Consider the following 11,365-nt stretch of genomic DNA (forward strand, 5'->3'; position numbering starts at 1 on the left):
GGATGAGGCGATGAGGCGATCCTTTACCGGCAGAGGAGGCCCCCGAGGCGCTTCTCAACAGCTTCCTCTTTCTTGTGTCGCTCCCCAACCGAGCGATGATTCAACTGCAGGTAGTCGATGAGAGAAGGGGGGGGGGAGGAGGAGGGGGAGAGGTATGCTATGACGAGGAGAGGGGGGAATGACGAGAGCGAGGGAGGGAGGAAATTCGAGGAAACCAAAAAGCAGAAGGAAAGGAGGGGAGGGTGCGGGATGAAGCGATGGAGAAGGAAATAGAAGAAGGGGAGGAGAGGAGAAGGTACAAGGGAACAGCATGGGCAACAGGACAGGAAGAGAGGAGCGAGAATGGAGAAGCAGCGGGGGCGGGAGCGAAAGCACTCTAGTACCTTGATCTGCTTCTTGATGGTAGGTTTTGCCACTAACTTGGTTGAGACCTTGCGAGCAGAGTGAAGAGGCACTTGCCCGTTAATGGCGGCAAACACATCCTGCACGTCTCCAGCAGCTGCAAGCTGCTTGTTCTCCATCCTATCCTTCTTGGCCTCTTCATCCAACTTCCCTCGTCGCCTCTGGGACGGACTGGCATCACTGCTCTTCGCTGCCTTCGATCCAAGGGCGAGAGGGGTGGACAGGGAGGAGGAGGAGGAGGAGGAGAAGTTGCCCTGCGTCTCCGGGATGATGTCCTCAGACTCCTTGAGCTGCTTCTTGAACTTCCCTTCCGCAGCCTGCAGCCTCTCCTGCGCCTCCTCCTCCTTCAGCTTCGCCTCTCCCACCTTCTCCGCAAAGGTCTTTGCCTTCAGCGCGAGGGCCTCTGCCCTCCTTGCCATTGCCGCCTGCTGCTCAAACGCACTCTCTGCTTCCTTGGCCCTTGCCTCCTCCGCTGCTGCCTGCTTCAGCAACCCGGTAGCAGCCTGCATCACCTTCTTGGAGCGCTCCACTCCACCTCCTCCTCCCCTCTTCGCTCCCTGCAGCAGCGGCTGGACATTCTTGCGGAAGAAATCATGTGACCTCCTGCCTCCCATGAGCTTCTGCTCCACTCCTCCCGACCTCGGGCTCCTCGCAGGCCAGCTGGCGGTACCAGGAAGAGGAGCAGGGTTGTTGTACTCGCGCTCAGGGGAGATGCCGATGTTGTAGCTGTCCTCCAGCCCGTCCGACTTCACCATGGCGTCGTCCCATTGCGAGTGCTCGTCCCCCGTGTTCACTCCCAGCCTGTCTAACGCCCCGTCCCTAGTCGTCCTGGGCTTCGAAGTCTTCTTGCTCTGCGTGTAAGTCGGCAGGCTCTGCCCTGTGTGGATCATGTGGGCAGGGTTCACATGCCCTGCCTTCACGTGGTTGTCACCGGGAAAGCCAAGGTCTGGGCCACCGCCCTCCCCGGTGTTCACTCCCTTGCTGCTGAGATGGTGGTTGGACGTCTCAACAGGAGCGTGAGGGGAGGAGGTAAGCTGGCTCATCCTGGGGGAGACGGCAAAGATTCCTCCTGCACGGTGAGAGGGAGAGCTCCACTCCCGGTGAGGGGAGGAGCCGACGTTGTAGGGGTCCTCCATTGCTGAAGTCTCAACGGCCTCGTCGTCCCACTGGCTGTGCTCTGAGCCAGTGTTGATCCCAGCGTCGTCCAGCCTGCTCCTCTCCCGCACGGGTTCCGCTGTGGGTGTCAGGTTGGGGACGAGATCAGGATCGCTGCCCTCCGCAGAGAAGAAGTAAGAGGGGTTTCTATGTCCCTGCCGCACAGTGACATCCATGCCAGGATGGTGATTGTACTCCTCTCCTGTGTTCACGCCAAGTCCGGCCAGCTTGCCCTGTCCACTCTGGGGTACAGCTGCGAGCTTGCTGGCCTTCAACTGCCTCTTTGCCTCTGCCTCCAGCTTGTTCCACCCCGCAATCACCTGCTCCACGCTTTCATGCCCCAGCCTCGATCGGCTCTCAAGCTCAATCCAGGAGGAGGATGCCGAGGAGGAGGGAGAAGCAGCCAGCATGTCGCTTCTCTGTACCAGGTGCATGCTCACAAGCACCATCATCAGCATCATCCCCGCCGCCATCGGCGACACCAGCGCCGCCTTCACCCGGGCCATCGCCTTTCCTCCGCGCCCCTTCGCAATCAGTCCGCATCCCCCCGCAGACAGGGAGTCTCGGACTTACAGCCTCCGAGGCTCCGTGAGTTACAGTGGGGGGCCGCGCGGCGGCGGCGGCCCGGCCCGGCCATTCATCCGGGAGTTCAACGGTTGCGTGCCCCAGCCCCGGGGGCCCCAGGCAGTGCCAGACTGAGATCTGAGTCGGATCGGACCCGCCGGCGGCCCGGCCGCCCGGGGCCGGCGGCGTCCGGACTCCCGGTCACCCGCCGGGGGGTATCGGACTTATCAGGCTCGAGTTGGAGTCTGGCAGTGGCCCGCAGCGGCCTAGCCCACGGTGGGCCCTACTAGGCTCTCTTATTCCGAGTCACTGACTACACTGGCTGTACTACTACTAGGGCCGTACCGTAGTACAGTGAGCCTGGGCCGCCCGCGGCGGCTGGATCCGGGCCCCCGGCCGGGGCCCGGGGCCGGGCGGCCGGCCGCGGCGCCCCGGCGGCCGTGCGACGGTACTAGGGCCGTACCGTTACCCGCGTACTAGGCTAGGCTCCGGGCCCGGGGCGGGCCGGCCCGGCCGGGCTACCGTACACAGACTAGACTCTGACTCTGTGAGAAAGTTTGCCCGGTTTCACCATCTCAACCGGGCCTGTCGGTCCGAGTCGCAAATTGCGACAAGGAGTGTTTTCGAAACAACAAGAAGAGATGATTTGACCATGGTCAAATGAAACCCCCATCCTTTCACGTGGTTTGACCCGAGGTTTGACCGCCGGCCGCCTGTTCAAACATTTGACCTTGATTTGACCAGTGCGCTCATGTCTTTTGTCTCCGACTGCCCACAGGACCAGGTGGGTGGTACCAGTACCCGGTAATTGTGAGTGAAAAGATGGGGTACAAATGTACAAATTGGTGTACCCCCACCAGCGTTGAAGAAGACCCGGTACATCTATGGGTAGTACATAGAACCCACATAATTCCCCTAAATAAGACCGGTGGTATGATGGGGTGCAGGTCCCTGATTCTTTTCTGTGGGGGGTGGGGGTACCCCAAACAGGTGTGGGGTATGTGGCAGAAACATGGGGAACCGGTGATATGGAATCAATTGGCTTCCAAGGACGGGTGGTGAAAATTATTAGATTTCAGGGTATGGTAGGGTACTATTATATCTGGGTGGTTGCTGTAGCTCATAAAAATACAGGTGGGGTAGTCTCATTGAGGGGTCTGGACCCATATTTGATTATGAATTAAGTGGTACAATGATATTTGGGGAATTTCAAGCAGCAGGGTGGTATAAAGCTTGTGAAGATTGGATGAGGTGGGGTAGTTTAGGGGGAGTATTTACACACGGGGGTCAAGTGTGGACGGAAAGGGTCTCCCAGGGGGTAGGGTATTAAAAAGGTGGGTAGGGTGAGAAATTTTGTGGGTAGGGGTAGGGCCTGTCGGCCGATCGATGACCAAGAGCAAAGAATTGGATCGGATCCTTCACTTTGTGGGGTTATTTACTGCGAACAGTGGGTAGGGGTACTTTGGTACCCCGTATTTTCTCGAAATGTTCTACTAATTGAAACCGGTGTATACTGAAATAGTAGGGGTACAGGACTTGGTGAACAATCTTTGTAGGGTGGGTAGAGAGGAGTACATGACCCACCCCCTTTAGCCTCCATGTTTCCTCCAATCTGCAGAAGCTGGGAGTACCCCACGGTATAGGCCCTCAATAATTGGAGAGACCCGGTAGGGTGGTTTTCATATGCACCCCACCCTCAATCTTTACCACCCCCATGACTTTCGACTTTGCGAATGGATCAAACCCCTCCTTGGTACTATCTTTTCTGGGAAAAGTACCGGTATATTTTCTCTCAAGTTTTACACCACTCGTTGTGGAGAACCACCCTACCCCATCCGAAGTAATGTACCACCCCTACTGTGCAAATATGGTCACTCCGACCAGTACCCCACCCCTCCAATAGTGGACTCTTGCAAATCCCCATTCCCATGGGTGGGTAGTGGACCATGATGTTGCTTTGCCTGGTAGGGTACATGGATACACTCGGGTTGGAAAAATGGGGTGATGTTGATTAGATATGGGGTACTGAAGAGCAGGGTGGTTGGAAAGCTTACATTAAAGGGGTACGGTCAATGTAAGATAGGGTGAAGAGTGAGGACAGGGGTAATGTTGGAGGTGGGTATGATGAAAATATTTCTCAAGCTGAAATGACAATTGTATATTTTCAGAAATATTCCAAAAACACGTATCAAAATTCGTCATTTGGATAGCGCATGTCAATTGTTCATGTTTATGCAACGGGTGGGTTCTTTTGTAGGACAGGGGGTACTCAGGTACGGTGGTGTCTGTGATAGACTCGTTGATATCGGGGTAGGGTAGTGATTGTAACTGGGTGGGGGGACTGAAGGTAGGGTTGAGGAGTGACGGCGGAGGGGGTGGGGTAATGAGATAGAGGGGATGGTGATTTATTTAATATTGGAGTTTCACAAGGCTCGGAAAGGAGGACTGTGCTGGCGATGCAGTGAGCAAGCGAAGAGAAGAGTCAGAGGAAGAGGAAGAGGAAGAGGAACAACAGCAGAAGTGAAAGGAACAAGCACGAGCAGAACAGGTGAGAAGTACAAGGAGGCGAGGAGACGTACTGCTAGGCAAGGCTGCGGAGAGGATACGACAACGAAGACGTGCAGAGGAATCGAAGCAGGTTGAAGATCATAGCAAGGGTTTGAGATCACCTGGATGAACTAGAGACAAGGGAGAGAAATTCTCGCATACAGAACGAAGAATCGAATAAGCTGCTATACCGGGGTCTATCTGGCATCGCACTTGACTTGCTAGAAGACTTGGTGGAATCCTGCGACCCGTCACACCTCGGTGAAAGGATTACCAGGTCCTGACTGAGAAGCATTGCACAGATATCAGACCATAAGGAAGGGAACACTTGGAAGCAAACAGAAAGGGGAATTAGATCCAACGATCCCTTTCAGTGGATAAGCGTTGAGCCATTTTCTCACTGGGGAACACAAGGACAGTAATGCAGACTGCCCTTTTAAGAAACTCAACTGGGGCTTGCCTCCTAAAGCGACTGAAGCTAGTCAATCATAGGTCGAAGCAGTATCAGGCCTCTCAATGGTGCTACCTGTCCAACGTGCGAACGGTTCAGCGCCCTCTCAGGTTTCGATTCTTCCCGACCACCGCCACTAAGACTATCCTACCTACTGTGTCGCAATGGAAGGACTCAGGAAATACAGACATGACGGAAAGGAGTGAGAGAGTCTCTGAGATACAGAAGGAGACGTACGATTCCCCTGCGCATGTGAGCAAGAGTCTGCAGTCTCTTGAGGGTCGAATGCCTCAGTTCCTGTTCAACTCTGCAGCGGCAGGCATGGCGGCGGCACTTGTATACTGCAACGTGCATGTCCCAGAGGCAGCGCTTTCCATGGAGGTGTTTGATCAGATCCTGCGCAACATTCCGCTGGCAGCCACGTGCGCCATGATGGGAGATGCTGTTGCACAAGGAGTCGACCAGAGGCATCGAGGGGTGGCAGAGGTGAAGGTGGACTGGAACAGGCTACTGTCTGCTGGAGCTGTAGCTGGGCTGCTGCAGGGAGGAGGAACCACCATCTGGCTGTGCAACCTCAACATGCTGATGCCGGGTAGCATGGTTGGGTTCGACTCGCTGTCAAAGTTCGGGGCGCTGATGGGGAAAGTCATTGTGGACTCGTACATCTGGGGGACCCTTACCAACACCTTCAACATCATCTTGCGGCGGCTCTGCGCCCGTGACTCGCTCGGCCATGCTGTCTCTCAGTGGAAGCGCAACATTGTCAACGTGACGGTGTCAGAGTTCAAGTTCTGGCCAGGATGGGGAGCGATGGTTTACGCATACGTCCCCGTCACAGAGCAGGTGAACGCGTTCGCGATCGGAGGCTTCATCTGGAGCGTCTACCTCAGCTGGGTGGCCAACAGCGTCCCTCAGGACAAGCTTGACGTCAGCATCAACAGAAGATACTCCCGTTACGGGTGTCCTGTCGGCCTCAAGTTACAGAAACATCCTCGCTACACCCCAGCCGCAGTGTCCCTGCTCTCGAGCCAGGGGGGCTCTACTCTGCCTCCTCAGGTAAAGAACACAATCTTGGCACAGAGGATGAGCATGCAGCTGCTACGCAACGACAAGCATGCTCTGCCCGTGCCGAGCACCGGGCTGCCGCGGAGGAGGGGGACGGGTCCTCTCAAGTTGTGAATATGTGCAGAGTTGTAAAACATAGATGTAAATGTATGTAATATACACGCAGAAAGAAAGTTGCTCCTCACTTCATCGCCTTGTGCTCTTGTTCTCACGTCTCCATGGCGTCCTGCTTGTCAGCTGCCTCTGCTGGAGCCGTTCGGGCTCCTCCCACCCTCCTCATCACGATCTGATCCAAGTCAGGCGAACAAGGTCGAGGACGAGGAGGACGAGGAGGACGAGGAGGAAGAAGAGCAGACAACCTTCTTGCACGTCTTGCCTATGAGCTGGTAGGATGGAACGCGGTCCTCCGCCTGTTGTTCAGCTGGACTGTCGTTCATGTCAGACAAGAAGCAACAGGTTGAAAGCGCCACTCACCTGGTGCTGGAGCCGTTCTCTCCTGCAAAAATCAAATTGTTATCCACCACCATCACATCTCCTCCTCCTCCATCATCACCACCACCGCAACCACCACCTATCACTGCTGATACTGCTACTAATCCCTCCTCCTCTGCCTCCTCCTCCTCCCCATCGTCCTGTGATGTTCGTCTTCCTGTCCATCTCTTTTTTCTTATCTTCCTCCTCGCCCCCTCCTCTTCAGCCCTCCTCCTCTTCAGCTTTCACCTTCGCTAGAGAAATAGAGGTGTGTCCCGATGACATACTCGTAGTGCCCTTCATACTCCCTGTCTCCGACGCGCAGGCACGGAGTTGGGGTGTCGAGATTCTGGACGAGGAGGATGAAAGTGAGTTGGAGGACGAGGAGAACGAGGACAAGGACAAGGACAAGGACAAGGACAAGGACAAGGACGAGGGCCAGGACGAGTAGAAGGAAGTGGAGAGTGAGCATGAAACTTCGGCGGCAAGGCAAGCACTTACCGAGAACAGCAAGGTCTCCGTGTCATCAATGGACTCGTTGGGATCCTCGAACTCGATCGAGACGTCTGTGACGAAATCGTCCCCAGCTTGCTCGGAGCCCATGGAAACCTGCGAATTCCAATGCCCAAGGTAAGTGAATGGAGGAGAGAGTGAGGAGAGGAGGAGGGGGGAAGGGGGGAGAAGGGAGAAGGCCTGCATTCTATACGTGATCCCCCCTTGTTGAAACATGCCATGGAACTTCTACAAGCTCTCGAATGCCATGTGGACCTGACTCCTCTACCTTCTTTGCGGACGGTCGTCTACGTTCTCTCCCTTTCTCCCTCCCTCCCTCCCTCCCTCCCTCCCTCCCTCCCTCCCTCTCCTTCCTGCTCGTAAATCCTCTTCCCTTCTACATTTCGCAGTGCGATGTCCTCATCCCCACTCATCTCTGTGCGAACTACAAGAGCGACATGTGGAGCCTCGGCATCGTCCTCTACGAGATGTGCACGCTCAAGTGCCCCTTCGACGCCTCCAACCTCCATGGCCTCGTCCTCAAGATCATCCGAGGCGTCTACCAGCCCATCTCGCCGCACTTCTCTCCTCCTCTCAAGGCCCTGGTCGCGAGCTTGCTGCAGAAGGATCCGCGGAAGAGGCCGAGCATCAACGAGGTGCTTGCTCTGCCTTACTGCGTCGCCCGCATCTCCAAGTTCCTCGACGACAACGAGAGAAAGAAGGAGTTCGGGGAAGTGTCGGCTCCTAGCAAGCCGAAGCAGCCGGTTCCTGAGGACAGCAGGAACCCGACGGTTCCGAGCTCAAGGCCTCCTGCCGCTGCTTCCCCTGTAGACCCTCCCAAGTCCAAGGGCTCTGTCAGGCCTCGGCCCTCGGCATCGAAGCTCGGGGAGCTGACGTCAGGTCAGTCACGTCCTCGACCTCCAATCAACATGTTCGCCATGCCCTCGCTCAAGCCGACCAGGCCGGACGAGGGGAGGGAAAGGGCAGCAGAGGCGAAGCAGGAGCCCAAGAACTGGGATCGGATGGTGAGAGGAGGGCCGGGAGCAAGCAAGCCTGCCTCGTCCAAACCTGCCGGGACTGGACGAGCAGGCGGGGGAGGAAGTGCAGCAGCAGCAGCGATGGCAGGGGCAGGAGCAGGAGCAGGAGCAGGAGCAGGAGGGATCAAGGGACCTCTTGTGAGCCCGATGGTGAAGAGCGTACGAGGGAGTCAGAAACCTTCGCAGGTCAGCATCGAGAACGAGTTCCTGCGACTGAAGCGACAGGCGGAGATCGAGCAGCGAGCCAAGGAGGCAGAGGCGAAGAGAGAAGCCCAGAGAGCTGAGATGATCCGCGTGAGGGACGCGATCAGGAGAAAGCAGCAGGAGGAGAGGAGGCTGGAGGACAGGAAGCAAGGGATCTCGACCCCTCCCGTCAAAGAGGCTGCTGGGGTAGCGGAGGAGAATCAGCCGACGGGGATCCACATCTACACGAAGCCTTCTCCTCCTCCTCCCCTCCCTCCTGCAGTGCCCAAGGAAGACATCGCGTCGGAGGAGCGCAGGCAGATCTGGCAGGAGCAGCAGGAGGCGGCGGAGCGGAACAAGAGGAGGGCGGAGGGCAATCCCCCTCATGCCCGAGCGGAGACTCCGACGGAGAGCGGGGAGGAGAGAAAAGCTGCTGTGCTGGCGCGCAAAGAGCTGGAGCGGCAGAAGCAGAGGGAAGAGGAGGAGGAGGCGCTAAGGCAAGCGAGGGTGGCGACCTTCGAGGAGCGGAAGATGCTGATGCAGAAGGCGCAGGAGAGGTTCACGACAGCTGATCAGGGCAAGGGAGCAGACAAAAAGGCGGACGAGGAGGAGGATGGGAAGGTCGGAGAGGAGGGGAAGAAGGAAGAGGATGATGGAGGAGAGGTGGGGAAGGAGGTGAACCCGAGTCAGGGAGGAGAGGATATGGCGCATTGGTCCGTGACGGAAGATTTCAATGGCGGCGAGGTCGAGGTCGTGAGCAGTGAAGAGCAGGAGGAGGAGGAGGAGGAGAGTGAGGAGGAGGAGGAGGAGGAGGAGGCAGAGGACGAGGACTACGGGGCCATGATCAAAGAGATGACGGCGCTCTTGTCCAAGGAAGACTCGCCCATCAAGCCGGTTCAGGTCGAGCGGTCGATGCGGGGGAACGAGGAGGAGGAGGACGACGACGACCACGAGTTCCGTGGGGACGAGGACAAGGGGGAGGAGGAGGGATCGATCCACCAGAGGATCGAGGAGCTTCGGATGATCCTGGAGGAGAAGATGGGGTTTGAGCGCTTCTTCCAGGCGTACCAGTACATGAAGGAGGTGAAGGGGGAGGACGAGGAGGATATGGTTTCCGACAAGATCACGGAGCTCATGGGCGAGGGTTTCCAGCAGCTCTTTCCCCTCCTCATGCAGCTCCTGGCGTGCGAGGAGAACACCTACGGCACTTGATCCTCCACTGCGACCCGTACAACCCCTCGGGCTACTCCCTACTCCCTCCTCTGTCTCTTCCTCGTTCCCTCCCTCCTCCCTCCCTCCCTCCCTCCTTTCTCCCTCTTCCTCTTTCTCCCTCTTCCTCCTTCTCCTTCTCTTCCTCCTTCTCCTTCTCTTCCTCCTGCCTCTTTCTTCGCTTTCTTCCGCCTCTTTCTCTGTCTCTCTTCAATATTTGCATTATAACATCGTCCTATTTACACCCCTGCGCGACACCCCAACCTTTCCTTTTACCCACCCACCCTGTTCCCCTCCGCCTATGACCCTATGGGTTTCTCAGCTCGTAGTACTTGTTGTTCTGCCGCAAACTGTCAGCGGGGAGAGGCACAGCTGGAGTGGAGCTGGTCGGATACCTGAGGGTCCCAGTAGCAGTTCAGGATGGGGTCATAGATGAGCTCCAGATCCTCCTCCTCCTCCTGCCGATGCCACGTAAGTCCCGACTTATCCAACCAACCTCCTCCTCCTCCTCCTCCTCAATCATCCTCCTTTTCATACTCCTCCTCCTCCTTCTCGTCGTTGTCGTTGTCGTCTATCTCCTCGGATTTCTCCTGCCATCTTCTTCTCTCTCTCCCTCCCTCTCCCTCTATCTCTATCTCTCATCGCTTCCTCTCTTTTCTCACCTCGTCATCTTCCCCTTGCGGTGAAATGCCGTACGCCTCCTCCTGTGCTTGCGCCGCAGCCTCTCTGCCATCTTGATACGGTTCACCCTGCCAGGCGCGTGTGAGAGTGAGAAAAGGAGGAGGAGGACGAGGAGAAGAAGGGAGGAGGAGGATCGTGAAGAAGATGAAAGGAGGGGAAGGAAGAGGGATGTGAGTATTTCACTTCGCGGCGCCGGAAGGAGGAGGTCAAGTGCATGTAGCCGACGTCGAAGGGAGAGGAGAGGTCCTGAGTGAGAAAGTGAGGGAGGGGGCAGAGGAGCTATGGAGTCAGAAGATCATGGCGCGATTCTGGAGAGATATTGAAAACGGAGAGCAGCAGCAGCAGCAGCAGCAGCAGCAGCAGCAGCAGCAGCAGCAGCAGCAGCAGCAGCAGCAGCAGCAGGCAGCAGCAGGCAGCAGCAGCAGCAGGCAGCAGGGACCTGCTGGCTAGGAGGGATGATGGGGGGGGTCGTTAGGCGGTCAACAGCGCTAAGCATCTTGTAGCCGTGCTGAGAGCTTGCCCACTGCAGCGCCTCCTCCTCCTTCTCCTTCCTCTCCTCTCTCTCCTCCCTCTTCCCCTCCTCCTCTTCCTCCGGCTCTCGTTTCTCCTCCCTCGGATCCTCTCCGAAGAAGTCCTGACCATCCTAGGACCCTCGTCAGCTCATTTCCAGCTCGCCAAGAGGCCGCAAACTTCTCCAACGGGGCTGACCTTTGGTGTCTCGCTGGGCGACTCCGCGTCAAAGTCGGAAGGGGCTCGAAAGCTGTCCCGACCCAGGGAGTCCGCAAAGCGAACCTGCTGGAAGTTAGCTGGAAGTTGAGGGGGATGGAGGAGAGAGCAGAGCAGAGCAGGGAAGAGGAGGGGAGAGCAGAGCAGAGCAGAGAAGAGGAGGGGAGAGCAGAGCAGAGCAGGGAAGAGGAGAGAGGGAAGGGGGAGGGGCAACCTCCTTGAAGTCTCGATCGTCCTGCCCTGCCGCACCTGCTCGCCAACATCCTTTCAGTCTGCGCATCCTCCCAGCTCGCCTCCAGCACTCGCCCACCTCCCAGCGCGTGGAGGAATAGGGACTTCTCCGCCTCGCTCCTCTCCTCGGAGGTCTTGCCCCTCGCCCCCT

At 57.2% G+C, this 11,365-nt stretch overlaps 5 protein-coding genes across 5 annotated transcripts; 2 read left to right on the forward strand and 3 right to left on the reverse strand.

The window, feature by feature from the left end:
• Nucleotides 1-27: 27 nt before the first annotated feature.
• GUITHDRAFT_122659 (hypothetical protein) lies at nucleotides 28-2,063 on the reverse strand (the record flags this gene model as incomplete). The annotated part of the gene is made up of 2 exons (XM_005818055.1): nucleotides 28-104; nucleotides 384-2,063. Coding segments are annotated over 2 exons (1,757 nt in total), but the record flags the coding sequence as incomplete, so codon positions are not given.
• A 3,026-nt stretch (nucleotides 2,064-5,089) lies between these two features.
• On the forward strand, nucleotides 5,090-6,298 carry GUITHDRAFT_122660 (hypothetical protein; the record flags this gene model as incomplete). The annotated part of the gene is made up of 1 exon (XM_005818056.1): nucleotides 5,090-6,298. One exon carries the CDS (start codon nucleotides 5,090-5,092, stop codon nucleotides 6,296-6,298), a length of 1,209 nt encoding a protein of 402 aa, XP_005818113.1.
• A 94-nt stretch (nucleotides 6,299-6,392) lies between these two features.
• Nucleotides 6,393-7,258, reverse strand: GUITHDRAFT_122661 (hypothetical protein; the record flags this gene model as incomplete). Its single annotated transcript, XM_005818057.1, has 5 exons — nucleotides 6,393-6,470; nucleotides 6,544-6,610; nucleotides 6,659-6,680; nucleotides 6,905-7,004; nucleotides 7,157-7,258. The coding sequence occupies 5 exons, from the start codon at nucleotides 7,256-7,258 to the stop codon at nucleotides 6,393-6,395; spliced, it is 369 nt and encodes a 122-aa protein (XP_005818114.1).
• A 335-nt stretch (nucleotides 7,259-7,593) lies between these two features.
• On the forward strand, nucleotides 7,594-7,848 carry GUITHDRAFT_61851 (hypothetical protein; the record flags this gene model as incomplete). Its single annotated transcript, XM_005818058.1, has 1 exon — nucleotides 7,594-7,848. A coding segment is annotated over one exon (255 nt), but the record flags the coding sequence as incomplete, so codon positions are not given.
• Nucleotides 7,849-9,883: 2,035 nt separating this feature from the next.
• On the reverse strand, nucleotides 9,884-11,263 carry GUITHDRAFT_122663 (hypothetical protein; the record flags this gene model as incomplete). Its single annotated transcript, XM_005818059.1, has 6 exons — nucleotides 9,884-9,916; nucleotides 9,972-10,034; nucleotides 10,239-10,325; nucleotides 10,697-10,900; nucleotides 10,966-11,049; nucleotides 11,198-11,263. 6 exons carry the CDS (start codon nucleotides 11,261-11,263, stop codon nucleotides 9,884-9,886), a joined length of 537 nt encoding a protein of 178 aa, XP_005818116.1.
• Nucleotides 11,264-11,365: the final 102 nt, after the last annotated feature.

The sequence above is a fragment of the Guillardia theta genome (assembly GCF_000315625.1).
Source record: "Guillardia theta CCMP2712 unplaced genomic scaffold GUITHscaffold_397, whole genome shotgun sequence".
Classification (NCBI taxonomy): domain Eukaryota; class Cryptophyceae; order Pyrenomonadales; family Geminigeraceae; genus Guillardia; species Guillardia theta.